Genomic DNA, 21,519 nt, shown 5'->3' on the forward strand with positions numbered 1-21,519 from the left:
CATTTTATGATCTATTAGTAGCAGAAAGATATGAGTGTCTAGTAAGTACGTTTAGACTTCAAAATATGTTTCAGATAAAGAATTGGTATTGGCTCGCGTTCATCTAGTCTATCAACACTATTCATGTAAATTACAGAGAATTTCAGTTAAAAGTATCGAACGATATTTTAAACTTGAACGATAAGTTGTATAAAATGAAAGTCATCACTTCACCTTTATTTTATTTCTGTAATGCAAAAATTCAAACGAACGAACATTAATTTTGGAATTGTCAATTTACACAGTTATTTTTGAATCAGCTAGGAAAAGAACTCACTATATTTCATTTTTCATTATTAACGGAAAAAGTGTAATACTCGGTATTTTATCAAGAAAATGTCTTCTTTTTAATCATGTTTTAGTTATTGCAAAGAAATCAGTTTATCTTAGTAGATGTAAATCATGTAAACCAACAGTCTCTGATTGTGTTGATTTGTTAACTAGATCGTACAAAATAGAAAAAAATTACAGCTATTCGAAATAACAAAAGTAGTGTTCACGAGCGCACGTGGCGAGACATGATACGTAACTGTTATGTAATTTTATTATAATGTATCATTAGTATTGTTCAACTGTATTGAATGAATGTACCTTGAGGTGACCAATGAAAAATAATTGGAATACTAGAATTTAATTCGTCATGAGGACGAATTAGGTGGTCTGTCATGATTTGTCATTCAGTGTCGGCTGATGTATGAAATAAATCATATAGATATCATTGATAATCTTGATCGTAGACATCCTAAGAATAAGTTTTGACCATTGCTAAATGTGGTTATTGATGTGGTGATGACAATCGTCAGACATGCATCTTCAAACAGATACATACAAGATAGATGATTATATATATAGATGGATGGAGACTGGAGTGATGGATGGAGCGATGGATGGATCAAGTGATCGATTGAGAGATAAATGATAGGTGGTTATATTAATAAAACATAGATAGACAGACAGACATATAGATAGATAAATAGATAGATAGAGACAAATAGATTGATATAGATAGATAGCCAGACAGACATACAAATGGAAAGATAGATAGAGACAGGCAGATAGATTGATGGATATATAGAACGATAGATAGATATACATATCTAAACAGATAAATATGTTATATTAGACAGAGAGATAGATAGACAGATACATATACAGAGTAGGTAGATAGACAGATAGACATATATTCATGCAGATTAATATGATCTTCATGATGACGACGGAATATTCATTATGGATGGAATACTTGTGAAAGACGGGAGATGATAAAGCACTGTTAAAAGGGTCTCTTTCATGTATGACAATACATGTGATATGAAACAAAGTTATTATAATCTGTTTTATCTTGCGAAATTTTAAATTTTATACCATTAAATTATCACGAAGGATCATGTACGAGGTGGTAAAAAGAAAAAAAAAGAAAAAAAAAATCTTGTTTACCCCAGGACTCGAACCTGCGCCCCTGTGAAAGCGATTCAAATGCGTTATCCATTGAGCCACGATATTCCCCATAGAGAATACACGTAAGCAATTTTGAGAATTCCAATTTTGCAAGCGGAATACGAGCATGATCCCGGCATCTGATCAAAAAATGAAGAAGAGATTTTCGAAAGCTTAGAATCTCGGCTACAACATACTAAAAGCTCAGGGAAAACTGACAAGAAACAATGGAGATATGGCTCACGAAATAGAGGAATGTCGAATCTAGTTTTGAGAAAAAGTCATGTCCCATAGAGATTACACGCAAAACACATGTGATATGAAAAAAGCAATTATAATCTGTTTTATCTTGCTAAATTTTAACTTTTATACCTTTTAAATATCATAAAGGATCATGTAAGAAGTGGCAAAAAGAAAAAAAAATGGAAAAAAAATCATCTTGTTCACCCCAGGACTCGAACCCGCGCCCTTTAGAAAGCAGTCAAAGCCACGATATTCCCCATAGAGAATACACGTAAGCAATTTTGAGAATTACAAGTCCAATTTTGCAAGTGAAATACGGGCATGATCCCGGCATCTGATCAAAAAGGAAGAGCACATTTTCGAAAGCTTAGAATCCCGGCTACAACATACTAAAAGCTCAGGGAAAACTGACAAGAAACAATGGAGATATGGCTCACGAAATAGAGGAATGTCGAATCTAGTTTTGAGAAAAAGTCATGTCCCATAGAGATTACACGCAAAACACATGTGATATGAAAAAAACAATTATAATTTGTTTTATCTTGCTAAATTTTAACTTTTATACCTTTTAAATATCATAAAGGATCATGTAAGAAGTGGCAAAAAGAAAAAAAAATGAAAAAAAAATCATCTTGTTCACCCCAGGACTCGAACCCGCGCCCTTTAGAAAGCAGTCAAAGCCACGATATTCCCCATAGAGAATACACGTAAGCAATTTTGAGAATTACAAGTCCAATTTTGGAAGTGAAATACGGGCATGATCCCTGCATCTGATCAAAAAATGAAGGGCACACCTTGCGATAGCACAGAATCTCAGCTACAACATACTAAAAGCTCAGGGAAAACCGACAAGAAAAAATGGAGATATGGCTCACGAAATAGAGGAATGTCGAATCTAGTTTTGAGAAAAAGTCATGTCCCATAGAGATTACACGCAAAATGAGGAAAAATGACATGCCTCTTTTCATCGCTGTCTTACGCAATGATGCGTTTCTCAAAACGAAAATTTATGTTAACATTGGAGAAAGAGTATATTCTAAACTACATCATATCGAAATCTGGGCGAAGAAGTTATAACCAAATTTGCATAAATTTGATGACGTCATTTTTGAAAAAATAAAATTTTTAGTTTAGGCGCCATTTTGATGACGTCACGATATAATTTAGGGACAATGGTGACATGAAATCAAATTTACAACTCATACTCTATCGATATATGAAAAAAAAAATTGGGGGTCAACGGACTATTTAAAGAGCTACAGTAAATTTTCAATTGGCATGTTTTTGCCCATATATGGCCTATAGTGAGAGCTCGCGCGCACACGTGCTGCAAACTTTAACGGGTGTTAATTTCGTTATTAATGGTCGTAGAAGATTGATCAAGGTATCGAATTGTTCAGAATTTTATTATCAATGCAATGATGTAAAAAAAACGGTGTTTTTGCACTGTGTTAAGGTGTTACGCGAGGAAAACGCGCGCACATACGTGCGCGCGCGCAAATTTTTGAAATGCTTAAAATGACCTGAAACGTACTCTCGTTCGGTCAAAAAATAATTTTGAGCATTTTGAAATTTTGACGCGCGCGTACGCGCGCGTCGTGACCTCCAGGTGACCTTTGATGACATGATCTGATGACCCTTGACCTGAAGTTGATGTGATGTTAATTTGATTGATTTTTGATAATTGATAATGGAGATATGATTAATAATGTGATTTTACAAAATGGCGCCTAGATGACGTCATCATGACCTGATGACCTTGAAAAGCTTATTTTGACGTGTCCATGACAGATCCTATAGATGACATGAAATTCAATGAAATTGACCAAGTACATTTTGAGATAACTTGGCGACAAGAAAATCCGTAAAAATAAATAAATAATAATAAAAAAATTCTGACGAAATTAAGAGGTGATCTGTCAAAGACAGACCACCTAATAAAAAAATACATTAGCATGATTAGCAAGAGAGGGATATAAAATCAAAAGATATGACTCGATGGCACGGGGAAGGATGGCAGGCAATTGGGAGAAAGAGGCAAAAAGAAACGGGAAATGAAGTAAGAACCAAAAGAACATTTGGAAAAGCAGAATTACGAAGAAAAGGGACAGTAGTAGAGCGGATAAGCTAAAAAAATCACAACAATTGTACAAAATTTGACTAAAGCATGAAACTTTCACAAGTATTAGTGTATGCCGTAAGATTTATTTCAAAGATGGGAATTAAACTATAAAAACAAACAGTGTTGCATACATGGCAAAGGGACATTTGAAATGCTAATATTTATAATCAAAGTCAAATATTACCAAGGCAACATCAATTTATTATTCAAATTAACTCATGCAGAATACTTAGTGATTTTTTTTGTTCAAAATTAAATGACTGGCCAGTCCTTTCGCACACTGAATTATTTGTAATTGTATCTTCCACCTGTCCATAATATTGTCATCCAAATAATTATTTATTTTAATTAGATATTATTTGGCTGCCATGGCAATATCTTTAGATGCTATTTATATATTTTGCATCAAACATATCTATGGTAAGCATATTTAGCACACTACTATTAGGGGTTTTGCAAGAAAAATCAGATTCTACGTTCCCTTTTTTCATCAAAACTGGTACTAAATGATCCGTTGCAATGGCATCAGGCCATTTGCAACATTGATATTTATCGTTGAATTCAAGTATTACCAAGACAACATCAATCTGTATCATTCTAATTAGTTCATGCAGAACACTTAATGCGCATTATTTCCCTTAAATTAATTGAGTATGTCAGACCTTATGCATGTACATTAAGTTGATTTTCATTCTATTTTTCACCTTTCCATAACCTTGTCATTCATGTTGTTTTTGGTTGCCTTGGCAATGGCGTATGATGTTATATTTATATATTTAGTCACAAACATATCTCAATTAATATCTTAAAATTATTGCAGATGGAATGATGATCATACATGTATTCTACATTGTTATCAATATTTTTTACCTTTCTAGAGGGAAGTAAGGTGTTGCCATGGCAACGGGCCCTTGCAACACTTTTTTAATAGTTTAATTCAAGCATCAGCAAGGCAACATAATCTTTTTATCTTTATAAAGAATTCCTGCAGAACATTTTATGTATTTCATGTTCAAATGAGGGGGTCAAAACTTAAGTATACAGATAGTTATTTCCGATTGTACTTTCCACCTGTCCATTTTCTTGTCAACCATGTTATTTTTGCAAACCATATGTTATTTGGTTGCCATGGCAATGGCTTGAGATGTAATTTATACATTTAGCAACAAAAATATCTTTGTTTAACACTGTAGAATTAGGGAAAATTAAAAATAAATCATATTCTACAACTTTTTTAATCAAAATCTTTATTTTTCTGGGGGAAAACAGGCAGTTGCCATGGCAACGGACCAATTGGATCTATCTTGGTGATCTTGAATATTTCTAAATTTCATATGTATTCAATTGGAAGCCTGAAAATTATCATTTTGGTCATCTATATCATGTTTATTGACCATTTACATGTGAATGTAAGTTATTTTTTTAGAAATTAATCCATTGCCATGACAACGGCCGAAAATGGCATTTCTAAATTTACCTCCCATCTTTAAAATAAATCTTACGGCATATACTAATACTTGTGAAAGTTTCATGCTTTAGTCATAATTTGCACAATATTATTGTTCCGCTCTACTACAGGAAAAAAGAGAAAAACTTCAAAACACGACCGGCCTGCCAAGGATTGAAAAATATAAAGAACAGGGCGAAAGGTGGATGCTCGTTCCCTCCCTTTGAAAGCACACTCCCCTATCTCGTGTCTGCTAAAATTTCTGACCCCCCCCCCCTTTCGCAGGTTTTTTTCCTGCCTTGGAGACCCCCCTAAATTCGGAACACTGCTCAATATACCCCCTATCTCAGGTGAGTTCTCATTCCGACCCCCTTTCTCAGGACAGACAACCAACCCCCCCCCACTTCATCTCAGGTAACCTGTCATTACAATAGAGGTTCCCTGATGTCATAATGGAGGACAAACATTCAAAACTAGCTGGAATTTCAGGAATTTGATCCCGGGATTTAACCAATTTTTCTATGATATTCAAGATGTTTTGAAACCCCCTTTTTAAGTTTTTAAGGATTCCAAAGAGAGAGAGAGAGGAGGGGCAACCTCTTTTAAAAGAAATCTCCGGGTGGAAAGTCAAGTAAACCCCCTTTTTATAATTCGCGGGCCAGACTTGTCCCGCGAAAAAGTACCCCTTTACATTGTGGGAACACGCATGCGGTCCCTCCGAAGTCCGAACCCGGAGTGGGGTAGGGGGGGGGGGCATCTATTATAAGCTTGCTAAATTTTATGCAACAATGGTCGCAATCAGGACTCCCCCCCCTCCCAAAAAAATCCTTAGCCAAGGGCTAGTTATATTTCCCTATAATATGTCTTAACATGTAAGAAAAGCCTTACGCTGGCTGGATTTACCGTAAAAGCATCTTAATGTTTACTTTGGCTAAATTTCCAAAGCTACTATCACATAATTAGAATTTAATTCCGAAATCATTTTAAAGGGCCATTTTTTTTCTCTGGCTCGCTGGCGATTTTACAAATTTTTCCACATTTGCTATTGTGCTGCCTCAAAATATTTCGTTTAATATCTGCAACTGCACTGAAGATGTGTGATGTGCATGTACCCGCGATTTGTTAAAAATAAGTGCCAAAGTGTAATTTGTAAAAGTCTCACGAGATTCCGGGGGCTCCGCCCCAGACCTGGGGCCCGTTGCAGAAAGAGTTGCAATCAATCGCAACTCCAAAAATCATGCACAACTTGATTTTCAACCAATCAACAGCGCGCATTTTTGGCTTGCGATTGATTTTTTGACTTGCGTTTAAACGCAACTCTTTCTGCAACGGGCTCCAGTAGCGGCACCAAAAGGCACGGGTGGGGTGGGGGTGGGAGTGCATTCGTCCCCTCCCTTGCTCCCCCGGAAATTTTGAGAAATATGTAGTTAATGCTGTCATAAGCATCCTACTTAAGCTGCAATGTGCTCCAAAACAGCTTTTTCGTTCCTTAAATTTTGAATACTAGCAGCAATTACCCGTGGCAGCGCAGGGGTAGGAGTCATTTTTCTTTATCAAAGTGTGTGGGGGGAGGGGGAAGGGGTGACAATCTTGTATGTACAGCTAGACTGCCTATTCACACTGAAAGCCAAGCAGTTTATTGATGAAATATATTTAGACAACTGATTCATAGCAGACTTCTCTTTCAATATAGAGAGGAGGTTCAATTAAGTTAAGCATCTTGGGTTGAACTGGAGGAAGAACTTCAATAATCATTACAGAGTGAAATCCAAATCTAACTATAAAATGGAAAAATGTATTAGAACACGGTGTATTCAGTAAGCAGTCAAGGGGCAATTATTTTGATATAGAAATTTTATGATTACATGTATTGGGTCAGAAATAAATATGTAAGTACATTGCACATGTACCTTACAATGTACATTAGACTGCGGTTGTTTGTACTTTTTAAATTAAAGGTTGCTCAATCATAAGTATGGCAGGATGTCGAAAAGAAGTGAGAGAAGGGGGGGGGGTGATAAAATGAGTGAGACAGTCTGTAAAATCATTTTACCAATGCTTGTTTATTACGATCACACTACATTAGTATTTTGTTAATCACACAGAAATAAAGTTTTAATAAATGAATTGGCGAACATAATACTAAATATAGTTCATTTATATTTGTAAATGAATTTTAGAGACATTAATTTTGTTGAATGTGTGTAGCAAAGAAAGAAAATGCCAGTGTTACCAATGTTCCGAAGAAAATCTGATCAAATTTGCCCTTAAATAAAAGGGTTAATAGCAAATCTATTAAGAAATTTTTAATTTTGGGTTTTAGAACTTAGCACTGAGTTGATTATCAGACTCAACCAAACAACTTCATCACATGTTGGAATTTAGATTTACTGCGGCATCAATCATTCAATATAAATATTATGTCTTACGTCAAAATACTAACCATGCACTGAACTGTGTGCAACAGAGCACTGGCACAGCTTGGCCTTGGAGCATTGAGTGGCAGGTAGCTGAATCTGTTAAAATACAGGATTAATTATAAAGGATGTTTTAATGAAACTGGGTAGGTAGGTCATTGGATTGACCTAATTATCAAGAAAAGGTAACCTTCTCAAAGATTCATCATGAAGGTTTTATCTCCCGATTTCACTGATGTTGACATAGATTCTAGGCCTACAAATAATATTCTCACTTCATTCTCACCTAATCAGCAAGCAGGTGACAATTAAGTGAGAATATTGTTTGTATGTCAAAGAAATCGGGAGATAAAACCTTTTTGATGAAGTTTTGCAACATGTGCCGTCGCAAGAAATACACATCGCTTGTGAGTTGTGTTACGCGTTTGCGATTACTGCTGCTGCATAGATAGTAGACTTGTTACGAGGTTGAACGCTGCATTTTTTAGTACAAATGTCCCACTTGGCACAAATGTTCCTTGAGTCAAAAGAAAAAGATTCATCCAAAGAGACACGCTGTATCTATGCAAATAAGCAAGTAATTTGCAAAAATTTGCATATTTTGTCGATATAGTATAAACAAGTAATTCGGAATATATATTTCACCAGAACTGCCTTAAAAGTGGAAATAAAGACTTAGGGTAAGACAGGGAAGAAAATTGTCATAAAATAATTGGGATATCCTTGTTTATTATTACCTAATTTACATAAATTATGCAAATTATAATTTAAAAAGAGTATTTTTTCAAGAATCCTGAACTGTTTTATAAATAACAGCAATTAATACAAAATGTCAACATTCTACATGAAAGAGAATATATTAGCGAAAACATCGATATGATTCATGACAGTATTAGTGTCTTAATTTGCTTAGAAAGAGGGCAAATATGTCAAATGTATGACGTGATATTGCGCTAAAACGAGACCAAAACAACCTCTATGTCACAGTCACACTCACGAATCGGACAATAAAGCGATCAATGGTATGTCATTCGAGATAACACAATCTCAACACAATACCTTCCATCGGCTTCTCGTATCGCTTTTGTTGGTGTGTCTGCCACACCGTAATCTATGATACATACGGGCAAAATGCATTTCGGTATCGGTAAAACACTATCAATTTTGTTTTATTTGTTTCTCTTGGAAAATTTACAGGAGACATTGCTTTGCAGGTTACTGCTTTAATGAAGCTTTGGCACATGAATCATGACGAATGTACCCCACCTCAATCCATATTTTAACTTTGTTAAAATATATATCTTTTGGAGACCCCAAAGTGGCAAAACTGCATCTCCCCGGCATTCCCGCTACCTTACAAAACCAGTTTGACTTGTATTATTAACTTGGAAAACACAGATGTATGGGACATTAGACAACATGATTCCTGAAAAAAGGTTTTTTTTTTGGTTTATTTAAGCCCATGGGAGCCCTCCGAATTTACCCCATCCCCTCTCCGTATTTCGACTTTAAATTAAAAAATATCATGTTTTAAAGCCATCAGCAAGGCAAATTGCGTTTTTTGGTATAATAAAGCAACTTTTATATCTATATTTTTATATTTACATTCATCATTATTGATATTATTATAATTATTATTAATATTATTATTATCATTACTATTATTATCATTGTTCTGCCGTTTGTAATAGCACGGTGCTCTAGCACAGTAAAGCCTATAACCCAACAGGAGCATGCCTAGGATACCCTTTCCCTTTTTGGTTTTATGTATTAAAAAATAGTGTATTGTCTTTAGAACTCTGTACTTTTGTTTGTATTGATATATCTTGGAATAGATTGAGGAGAAAATACTCTTCAACTGACATGTAGAGGAGCTGTGGTAAATTGAAGAACAGCCACACGGCCCTTTATTGATTCCACTCTATGTTGAATTTAAATATTTTGAGATCCCAATCGGAAGAAAGATACATTTCTACTACACACAGTAAAGCCTCTTTGCGTTCTCCTCTTGAAAAAAAAAACATAGAAGGCATTGTTTTATATCTCATAAAATAAGTTCGTGTACGTGACGGTGGCCTGTCGAAGTTGCCAAAACCGTTTATTTTGTTTTGACAATATATATTTAGAATATCGTCTAAATGAAGCCCTCATCTGGAAAAGGGCACTTATTAAAGGCAGCATCTACATTATATAGAGGAGGCCTTGGCACTGGGAAGAGGGGGCTGAAGCTTGTTTGATTTCTTGGGACCAAAATTTTACATTGAACCTTTTTTTATTTTCAAATTTACATCAATAAATTTTACAGGCAAATAAACAAAAAGGGTTGCACTACAAAATGAAGATTTTTGGGTAACGTTTCTTTTTTGCCACATCTGCCGGAATTCCAGGGGGTGCTATCTATCGAGAATAATACACGCAGCACCCCCCCCTTCCGGAAAATCTTGCGGGTGCTTCAGCCCCCGCTTTCAAGTACCAGGGCCTCCTCTATATAATGTAGATGCTGCCTTTAATAAGTGCCCTTTTCCAGATGAGGGCTTCATTTAGACGATATTCTAAATATATATTGTCAAAACAAAATAAAGGGTTGGGCAACTTCGACAGGCCACCGTCATGTACACGAACTTATTTTATGCGATATAAAACAACGCCTGTGTTATTTTTTCAAGAGGAGAAAGTAAAGAGGCTTTACTGTGTGTAGTAGAAAATGTATCTTTCTTCCGAATGGGTTCTGAAAATATTTAAATTTAACATAGAGTGGAAGCAATAACGGGGTTTGAGTATTATAGAGCTTACGTGTGGCTTCTTTTTTCAATGTACAGCTCTTCTACATGTCAAATGTAGAGTATTTTCTCCTCAATCTATTCCAAGATATCAATACAAACAAAAGTAATCTTTTAAGAGTTCTAAAGACAATAAACTATTTTTGAATACATAAAACCAAAAGGGAAAAGGGTATCCTAGGCATGCTCCTGTTGGGTTATAGCCTTTACTGTGCTAGAGCATTATTACAAACTGCAGAGCAATAATAATAATAATGATAATAATAATATTAATGATAATATGAAATATAGATATAAAAGTCGCTTTATTATACCAAAAACGCAATTTGCCTTGCCGTTGGCTTTTAAACACGATATTGTTTTTATTTAGTGTCGAAATACAGAGAGGGGATGGAGTAAATTCGGAGGGCTCCCGTGGACTTAGGCTTAAATAAACAAAAAACAAACTATCTTCAGGAAACATGTTAACTGATGTCTAATACATCTGTCTTTTCGAAGTCGATAATACAAGTCAAACTGGTTTTGTAAAGTATCGGGAATGCCGCGGGGAATGCAGTTTTGCCACTTTGGGGTCTCCAAAAGATATATATTTTAACAAAGTTAATATATGGATTGAGGTGGGGTACATTCGTCATGAAAAAACACAAATAACAGAACTTTTAATACATATGAAAAAACTGAGAAATAAGCTATCAGTAACCTATAGGGGATTACTTCCCGAAAACGATAAGGTTGTTGATCAACGATCTATGATATAGTATATATCCGTGTACTGTATCAAAGCACTAGCTTTGATCCAGCTGAGGCATGGCGGCTTGTCATTGTTAAAACCCAACTTCACAAAGGAAATTATAATTGGTATGGTGTCGAAAATCTGTCTATCTGCGGTCAATTGGATCAGGCTCGCCCTAACCGCTAACCCGTCATGTGGTCTAGTGGTTAAGGCACCGGCGTTCAAAGCTGGGGGCCCGGGTTCGATTCCCGGCAGAGACATTTTTTCGGCATCACCAATTTTTCCAAAGGGTAGATAGCTCTGGGGAATCTTGATTTAAGCTACGCCTACCATTGTTCTCTTCATCCATTTCTTTACACAATATTTAAAATAAATGAGTTGCCAAAGCTGCTGTACATGCATAGCTTCACACATATTTTTATACTTTCCCCCCATACGTGTACTGTATCAAAGCACTAGCTTTGTATCAAAGCAATAGCTTTGATCCAGCTGAGGCATGGCGGCTTGTCATTGTTCAAAACCCAACTTCACCCGACAAAGGAAATTATAATAATTATAATTGGTATGGTGTCGAAAATCTGTCTATCTGACGGTCAATTGGATCAGGCTCGCCCGAACCGCTAACCCGTCTCTGTAGTCTAGTGGTTAAATTCTCAAGAAATTTATTTTGAATGCTCTTAAAAACGCAACTTTTATACTCCATTTTTACACAAAGTCCTTACCGTGGGGGTGTCACCCCCTCTCCCGCTCGATCGCTTCGGTATCTCACACTGTCAAAATATTGTGCCCCCTTCGGGATTTTGCCCCCCAAAACTGAAAGTGTTCCGGCGCGCCTGTTGACGAGCCCGTGTGCACGAGTCACGATCTTTGGATGGCCTTTATGCTAATGAATAGTCCTGACAACCCATTGACCTGAACAATATGTGAAGTGACTTTGTTTAATGTTTTGATGATCCATTATGATGAAATGATTAATAATGTAAATCTACAAAATGGTACCATATGATATTATATACGACACAAAATTTGCTAATGCATGAGAGTAAACGATATGATTAGATGATATAATTTAAGAAGTAATTCTTATGAATTTATATCTTGCAATGATGGCAGCATAGATTATATATGCGCGCAGACGAAAATCCCGGGGCAGTTTGATGGTTCATAAAAATATTTTTAACTCATATACATTTTATTTTACATAAGCATTACAAGCTGCTGTTCTATCTGAAGACCAACCCATGCTACCCGTACAAGTCGAAGATCTGCTGATCCTTGATGTAGCTCCTTTAACCTTCAGCCTTGAGACAGCCGGTGGTGTCATGACTTGTCTCATAAAGAGAAACACAACAATTCCGACCAAACAGCAACAAATCTTCACGACTTTTACTGACAATCAACCAGGTGTTATCATACAAGTCTTTGAAGGAGAGCTTGCATTGACCAAGGAAGATGTAAGTTGCTGCCACATTGGGAATTTACCCCGGGGGGGGGGGGCCACTTACATTGACGAGTGGATACCATGCGCGACCAAAAAAACACGTAAAAAGGATGTCTTTTTCACGATAGGGCACGTTACGTACGTAACGTGATAAGGGTGTCAAAAACACTAAAATAATGAAAAAAGGGTATCTATTTCGCTAGGAAAATTACGTGTTTAGGGTCGAATTTGCGGGGATAAAACAAAATTAAAATGTTTTATAAAGGATGTCCTTTTTGCCCCAACACTTCGTGTTTAGAGTCCGATTTGCGCGAGGTGTAGAAGGTGGGGTTGTACTAAACCAAATAAGGTAAAGCCGACGACCGAAGGACCCGTAACAATAGAACATTCCTGTACTTGTTTAGGGGTTCATTTCAGGGAACATTTGCCAAGAGTATCGTTTTGTTTCCAAAACTTGTTAAGGGTTGGGCTTCACACGCCAATACTTGTTCAGGGGAGCATTTTCAGAATATGGAAATTACGTGTTTAGGGTGCTTTTCGAGACCCCATGGTCGCGCATGGTATCCACTCGTGAATGGAAGTGGCCCCCCCCCCCGGGGAATTTACGAAGATTTCGCTTATCTAGTCTGGAGTGAAGCTCTGAGTTCTGATCTGATGTAATGATGACCTTGAAGAAACTGTATAAAAAATTTCCACTATTCTCGAAGCTTCTAGTATTGTTTACAAAGAGAACATTCTGCCAATTTCTAGAGCAGTCTAATTTTAGAAGACTCTTGAATTACCTCAGTAAAATTAACAATGTAAACAACATAGCTAATTCTAGTGTTCTTTTCACTGAACTAGGAGTCTATTGTGTAGCAATCTCTATTCAGAAATAAGAAAACTACTCAGGCTTTAAATATGTGTAGGCATGCCTAACATAGGTTTACTGAAAAATTCTGGAATATTCTTAATCATTATATGCTGTGAATATCCTTAAAGGTCAAGTCCACCTCAGAAAAATGTTGATCTGAATCAATAGAGAAAAATCAGACAAGCACAATGCTGAAAATTTCATCGAAATCGGATGTAAAATAAGAAAGTTATGACATTTCAAAGTTTTGCTTATTTTCAACAAAATAGTTACATGAACGAGCCAGTTTCATCTAAATGAGAGAGTCGATGATGTCACTCACTCACTATTTCTTTTGTTTTTATTGTTTGAATTATAAAATATTTCAATTTTTACGAATTTGACGATTAGGACCTCCTTGCCTGAAACACAAAATGTTAAACTAATTTAATTCCATGTGTTCAGGGAGGAATGAAACTTCATTTCACATGACAATGACGAGAAAATAAAAATATTTCATATAATAAAATACAAAAGAAATAGTGAGTGAGTGATGTCATCAGTTCCCTCATTTGGATGTAACTGGCAATAAGCGAAACTTTAAAATGCCATAACTTTCTTATTTTACATCCGATTTTGATGAAATTTTCAGTGTTATGCTTGTTAAATTTTTCTCTTTTTATTCAAATCAAGTTTTTGTTGGGGTGGACTTGTCCTTGAAAGGGGGAAATAACTAAATAAATGAATTAATTGCTTTTATTATTCTACAGTGCGTATCAAAAAAAGTTTACACTTTGAATAAATCCTGTAAAATTATACATTTGTAATATCCTGAAGATTGTTCCACATTTTAACATTGGTCCTGTACCATTAAAGCAAATGACGATATAACTGTGGAAAAATATTTCCGCTTGATTGAGCACCACTTACTTTTGAAAAGTTAGTGAAAAATGATTTGCGCAGAAATTTGAAATAGTTATGCGAATAAAAGTAGACCTTAATCATGAAGAACACATGGAATTTAGCTAGTAAAATTGATTTGAAGATATCTTCTACATTGTTTGACTTGTTTCCTTGCCCAAAACACTTCGAAGAGTGCATTTCGCCCCACCCCACTCCCCCACACACCGAGGCAATCGTGACGATATTTGCTTTACACTGAGCTCTGATTTGCATGGAATGACTTAAGCTTGATTTTCATTTTGTTAATCATTGCTAAGCTTGGGAAAAGTGTGGGGAAACAAGTATTAAATGAAGAATGAAATGTAAACCAACTTTTAATGATAAAAACCTAGTGAAAAAATGCTGGAGATGTCTGATATTAACTTTTGTTCAGATTCAGTTATGTCCTCAGATCCAGATAGGGTAAAGGTTGTGCTTATTAAAGGTCAAGTCCCCCTCAGAAAAATGTTGATTTGAATCAATAGAGAAAAATCAGACAAGCACAATGCTGAAAATTTAATCAAAATCGGATGTGAAATAAGAAAGTTATGACATTTCAAAGTTTCGCTTATTTTTAACAAAATAGTTATATGAACGAGCCAGTTACATCCAAACGAGAGAGTCGATGATGTCACTCACTCACTATTTCTTTTGTTTTTTTATTGTTTGAATTATACAACATTTCAATTTTTACAAATTTGATGATTAGGACCTCCTTATCTGAAGCACAAAATATTAAAATAGTGGAACTTCACGTGTTCAGGGAGGAATGCAACCTCATTTCACATGACAATGACGAAAAAATAAAAATATTTCATATTTCATATAATAAAATACAAAAGAAATAGTGAGTGAGTGATGTCATCACTTCCCTGATTTGCATACCGACCGAGATGTGCATATAACTGTTTTACATCCGATTTTGATGAAATTTTCAGTGTTATGTTAGTTGATTTTTTCTCTTTTTATTCAAATCAAGTTTTTGTTGGGGTGGACTTGTCCTTTAAGTGTTGAAATTTCAATTTGGGTGGCAAAATTGTCACAAAATGCTTGAATTTATCCGTTTTATTCCAATTGACTAAAAGTGCACGGGAAATGTATGATAAATCTTTTGTAGTGTAAGTTTGATTTCGTCCTTTCCCCTTGACACAGCATGAAAACGAGCATTTCTGCGCAAACAGATTTCTGCGAGCTTTACAGAAATGGACAGTGCTAACTCAAGTGTAACATTCTGTCAAAACTTTTACTTTCAATGGATAGATGAGAGCCAAACCCAAGATTATATGTGAAGAAATTACCCACATGTTGTATATTTTTCAATTCCCATGCATGGCTTTTTCAAAGAGTAAACTTTTTTTGATACGCACTGTATAACATAATTTTCATATACATTTGTCACGGTTGGTGATTTTTTTTAAATAAACAAGATTATCTCATTTCAATCAAATTTACAATGCGCTTTAATTCAATTCAATGACGATGCAAATCATTAAATCGACCAACCGTCGAGATGCGTCTGGTCTGATGGTTAAGACTCTCGTCTCTCGATAGAGTTCGATTCCCAGGCATGACGTGTTTTCGATAGAGTTCGATTCCCAGGCATGACGTGTTTTCCGTCAGCAAGAAATTCACCCACACTCGACCCTGGAGAGGGAGACGAGTACAGGCAGACAGTAACTCCTCAAAAAGCTGACATGTGCGCACCGGAATAGATTAGCTAGCTTAGCCGGGGTAACATAATGATCGCCCTGAGCACCTAACAACGCGAATATGTGCGCTATATATTATCCTAAATCATTATCTTTTTTTAAATATCTACACTGCAAAAACTCTGGTGTTGATTTAAGTTTAACACCATCCCAACACCAATTAGTATTAAAACAGAATCGGTTTGATTCTAAACTGGTGTTGTTTCAATACTTCTCTGGTGTGGACATATTAGATTCCGGGCTGGTGTTAAATCAACACCGGAGTTTTTGCAGTGTATAGTCCAAGAATTCTCAGAGATAATCAACAACAAACGAGTACAATATGACTCTTTTATAAGATTTGTATTTTCACAAATACAAAATGGAACACGTTTTTTTTATGTACAGGTATAAAAATTCTCTGGTGTGGACATATATAGATTCCAGGCTGGTTATAAATCAACACCAGAGTTTCGCAGTGTATAATGTTACTATTTATGTATTATATTATATCTGGCATGGAAGAAAAATTAAATTATTCTATGAATGAAAGACGGTGAATTCTGATCTTTAAGCCTGTTTAGAATGCTTAAAAAATACATTTAGGAACAAGAAAAAATTCTCTGGTGTGGACATATATATATTCCAGGCTGGTGTTAAATCAACACCGGAGTTTTTGCAGTGTATAATGTTACTATTTATGTATAAACTTGTCTACCCTTTATATATATATATATATATATATATATATATCTGGCATGGAAGAAAAATTATTCTATGAATGAAAGACGGTGAATTCTGATCTTTAAGCCTGTTTAGAATGATTCAAAAATACATTAATGAAGAAAAATGTATCTCTTATTTTCAGAACCTCCTTGGAAAATTTGAACTCTCAGGATGGAAATCAGCACCCAGGGGTGTCCCCCAGATTGAGGTCACATTTTGTGTCGACGCCGATGGTATCTTTAATGTATCAGCTACAGACAAATCTACCGGCCGGGATGAGGAAATCACCATTGACATTGATACCAGTATGTATCGTTCGTAGGGCCCTCTCAGTTAGTTAAGGGGGATGGGGGATTCTAGGCAAAGCAGGCCATGTAATTTGCCATATGAGAGAATTGAAGTCTCACAGTTGTCGTATTATTTTGTCTTGGACTTGCAAATACACGAATTTTTTTTTTTCTTCAGGATTCTTTCTTTTTTCACTATTCTCAAGTAAACCCTTTACCAGCATGTTTAAATGTGTTTTTTATATTTTATTGTACTGAAATCGATCTTGACGATCTGAAAACTTGCCAGCACCTTGTCTGACATGTATATATTTGCCCAAGAAAATGAATCCATATATTAATTGAAGTTTACATTCTACAAGCATTATGACTACACAGTAAGGAAAATAGGTTCAACTTCGCACCTTTAACTTGTTTAAAGGTGCAAACCTGATTCACACTGGGCGCATCTTTAAAGTGCAACTTTGTACCCTTCTGGCTCTCTGAAAGGTGAAAATTAAGGGAAGAATTCCATATTTACCCCCCCCCCACCATGAATAACAAAAGATTGTCGAGACTTCCGGATTGTTCACTTCACATTTTTTTAAAAGATTTTCAAAGGGATGCTCCGGGCTGAAAATATTTATATCTAAATAAATAGAGTAAAATTTCATCAAAATCGGATAATAAAAAACATAGTTATTGAATTCTAAAGTTTATACATATTTGTGAAAACAGTTATATGCACATCGTCATGAATATTCATTAGGTGGGCTGATGATGTCATATCCCCACTTTCATTTTCTTATGGTGTTACATGAAATCACAAGTGTTTCATTTTTCATACATGTGTTAATGATGTGTCTCCTTTATGATGAAATAAATTGCGGCAATAATGCACTTAATGCGTTGTCAATCCAATTGTTTTAGTTCTTGGTAGAAAATTTTTGAATAAACATAATTTCATATAATAAAATACAAAAGAACAAGTTAGGGGGGATATGACATCATCGGCCCATCTAATGAGTATTCATGAAATCATGCATAGAATTGTTTCACCGGAATAACGCAAATCTTTAGAATTCAATAACTTCGTTATTTGTTATCTGATTTCAATGAAATTTTCAGCATTTTTCTCAGTGAAATTTGCTCTATTTATTAATTATCTCCAGCCTAGACCATCCATTTAAGTGTTGCCTACCTTGCTTGGGACTCGAACTCACCTCGTTTTAATTGCAGTCAAGACCTCTCAGTCGCAACTCTTTGTAAGACGGGCCCCTGGTCTGCACTTTTAATGGTGCAAAGTTAAACCTATAAGATTGCCACGGATCCAACTTGACAAATTTTCCTATCATCAGGATCATCAGGATGCCACCGTGCTTGGCCGTCCGCATCGTCCGTTTGGCCAAGTTGGTTCCGGAATTCTTCTGCGCTGCTCGTACATAATCAGAACATGAAGCTATTATAGCTCCGTGATCAGTCAGCTAACTATACTTTTAATTCCGCAATAATTAATTGACACAAGAAAGAAATGATGGATCGTGTGTATGGTGTAACACACATATAATTGCAACGTTGGGTTCCCCGTAAGTAAGGATTTACAAAAAGCTTATCGAAACAGTTACTGATATAACTATCTTTGCCAAATGACCTGATTCCACAAATAAAACAAAAACAAATCATTCTTATACCAAATTAATGATATTACAAAGAGAAGTCAAGACTATATGAATACATTTATTCAAGACTTTGGGATGAACGTTATCATACAACGTTCCTTTTCTTAATATATCAAGTTATATAGGACAATGTTTAAGATATCCCTCACCGTAGCAGGATGTAAAAACAATGGCTTTTCAAAATGACCAGTCATAAACTCTCTCTCTCTCTATAATATAGTCCAGTCAATCTAGCCAGAATAGGGGGGTAACCCACCACTAATTGCAACACGAGATATTCCACTGAAATGCTTTCCAGGAAAGTCCCCTAAACAACATACTAAAAATCCCAAGAAATCCAAGCAGTGTAAATTTATGAAATCTGCATATTATGCAAATTAGCGATTTGAAATTAGAAAAAGAAGGAAAATAATCCAAAAATTACAAATTAAATGTCCAAAACAATTTAATTTGAATGGAAATTCATGATAAATAACTGAATTCAATGTTTTTAATCAAAAGTTCAAAAATTTCTACCTCATCTGCATATTATACAAATAAGCATCCATATATGGGAAAAATGTCAAGATATTGTGATTTTTCTCATATAGACTGCTTGAAAACATTCCATTAATCATGTTAATGTTGTCATTAATATTCTACGATATTACTAAGCATGAGAATTCATCTTAATGCCTGAAAATCAATTTGCATATTATGCAAATTAGCCATTTAAGAAAATAGAAAATGAGGAAATCAATACAAAAATTACAAATTAAATGTCCACAGCAAGTAGTTTCGAACAAAAGTTCATGATGAATAAATAAGTTTATTTAAAAAAGCTAGCAAATCTGCCTCATTGGCATATTATGCAAATAAGTATCCTTATATGAAAAATGTCAAAAAATTTTGATTTTCATCACATTGACTGCCGTGAAAACATTTCAGTTTTTCAAATTGATATGCTGCTATCAAGCAATCATATCCTAATATTAATATTCAAGGAAAAATACTGGAAATATGTTCTTCGCTTCCGAAGCTGCGTTGTTAGTCTGTCAAGATGATGGGATTGGCAAGAACAAAGCACAATATTTGATTTGGTGTGTAGTTTGTGAGAGTTGACAACCCTTTCTTATATGGATGGGAACGACTTAGACTTTCTTGAAATTTCACTGTATAAACATGATAAAGGGAGGCCAGGAAAAACAAACTTATGTCAGGTAAGATCTGATGAGTAGTCTCATGTATCAGAGATTCCGTCTGGCCTAGTAGCTTCATGCAGGTTTTTTTTAAAACAATTTCTTCAGTAGTCGGGCTGCACCTGCTTGACTTAACATCTGGTCATATCTGGGTCAGGATAGCGTCCCATGACTTGTAGATCAGCGTCATCATCATCAGTGGTGAATACTAAGAATAAAAATCTTTGCCTTCCTGTACATGTAATTGATATTAAGGGGTCCCAACATGCTAATTGTTACAGCATGGATCATTTTTTTTAATTCATTTCAATTCAATTCAATTTATTCACATCCATTAAAAGAAAAATATACAGCATACAATATTATATGAACAATAAAAAACAATACATAAACAAATCAATATAATTACAAAATAGAAAAAAAGTAAGACCAAGATGCGGTGGATGTGGGGGATTGGCAAAGGCCAAAGACCTATCGAGGCCAATCCCCCTTGGTTCCGCGCGTTGGTTAAAATAAAACAAATTAATAGCGATTAAATAGTTATAACATCAACATAAACAGGCAAAAGAGAAAAAAAAAACATTAAAAACAAACAAAGAAAAAAAACACAAGGCTCCCTTTTATATAAAAACTGACGGTGAATTGGCAAGATATGATTTATATTTCCGTTTAAAAGTCAATAATGAGGGGCAAGTTTTAATTTCAGATGGCAAATCATTCCAGATGACAGGTCCTTTGTATCCAATAACAGTTCTAGAAAAATGATATGTATAATTTGGCAGATAAAAGTCATTAATATTTCTTGTTGAATACATATTTATACTACTATTAAGGGTGAAAAAATTATTAAAAATATCAGGTAAAGTTCTTTTAGAATAAGAATACATAAAACAAGCAACAAAATAGCGATGTAAATCATATATGTTCAAAATTGTAAGCTTTCGAAACAATGGGTCTGTATGGGCAAGAAATGTTGAATTGGTGATTATTCTTATTGCACGTTTTTGTATTAAAAATATTTTTTGTAATAAATAAGATGCGGTGCTTCCCCATATTATATTGCAATAGGTTATATAAGGCAAGATCATTGTATTATATAAATTAGTGAGAATAAAAGGTGGCAATGTGAACTTTAGTCTACTCATAACACCAACAGCACATGACATTTTATATGATATTTCATTAATATGATCTTTCCACGTAAGGTTATTATCAATCTTAACTCCAAGAAATTTTAATGAAGTTACCTTATTTATTTTTTTGTTATTAATATGCAATTTAATCAAGTCTTCGTTAATTTTCCTGTTTTTTGTTTTAAAAATTATATAGTTAGTTTTTTCAAGATTTATCAATAATCTATTGGCAAGAAACCAGGAATGTACTTTTCTTAGTTCAGAATTGATTAAAAAACCTACGTTTGAAGGGTCATTACTGGCAAGAAAAAGGCTTGTATCGTCAGCAAATAAGATGAATGATAAAATATTGCTAACATTTGGCAAGTCATTTACATATAAAAGAAACAATAAGGGTCCTAGTACTGATCCTTGAG

The 21,519-nt window shown here is 34.9% G+C and overlaps 1 protein-coding gene across 1 annotated transcript in view; it reads left to right on the forward strand.

The window, feature by feature from the left end:
• The window catches only part of LOC121411197 (heat shock cognate 71 kDa protein-like), a 59,796-nt gene that overhangs the window by 28,604 nt on the left and 9,673 nt on the right, over nucleotides 1–21,519 (forward strand). Inside the window, exons 7-8 of the mRNA XM_041603770.1 lie at nucleotides 12,425–12,672; nucleotides 16,990–17,152. Of these exons, the coding sequence (XP_041459704.1) occupies nucleotides 12,425–12,672; nucleotides 16,990–17,152 (411 nt within the window). The remainder of the gene's footprint in view (nucleotides 1–12,424; nucleotides 12,673–16,989; nucleotides 17,153–21,519) is intronic.

This window comes from Lytechinus variegatus, chromosome 3 (assembly GCF_018143015.1).
Source record: "Lytechinus variegatus isolate NC3 chromosome 3, Lvar_3.0, whole genome shotgun sequence".
Lineage (NCBI taxonomy): Eukaryota > Metazoa > Echinodermata > Echinoidea > Temnopleuroida > Toxopneustidae > Lytechinus > Lytechinus variegatus.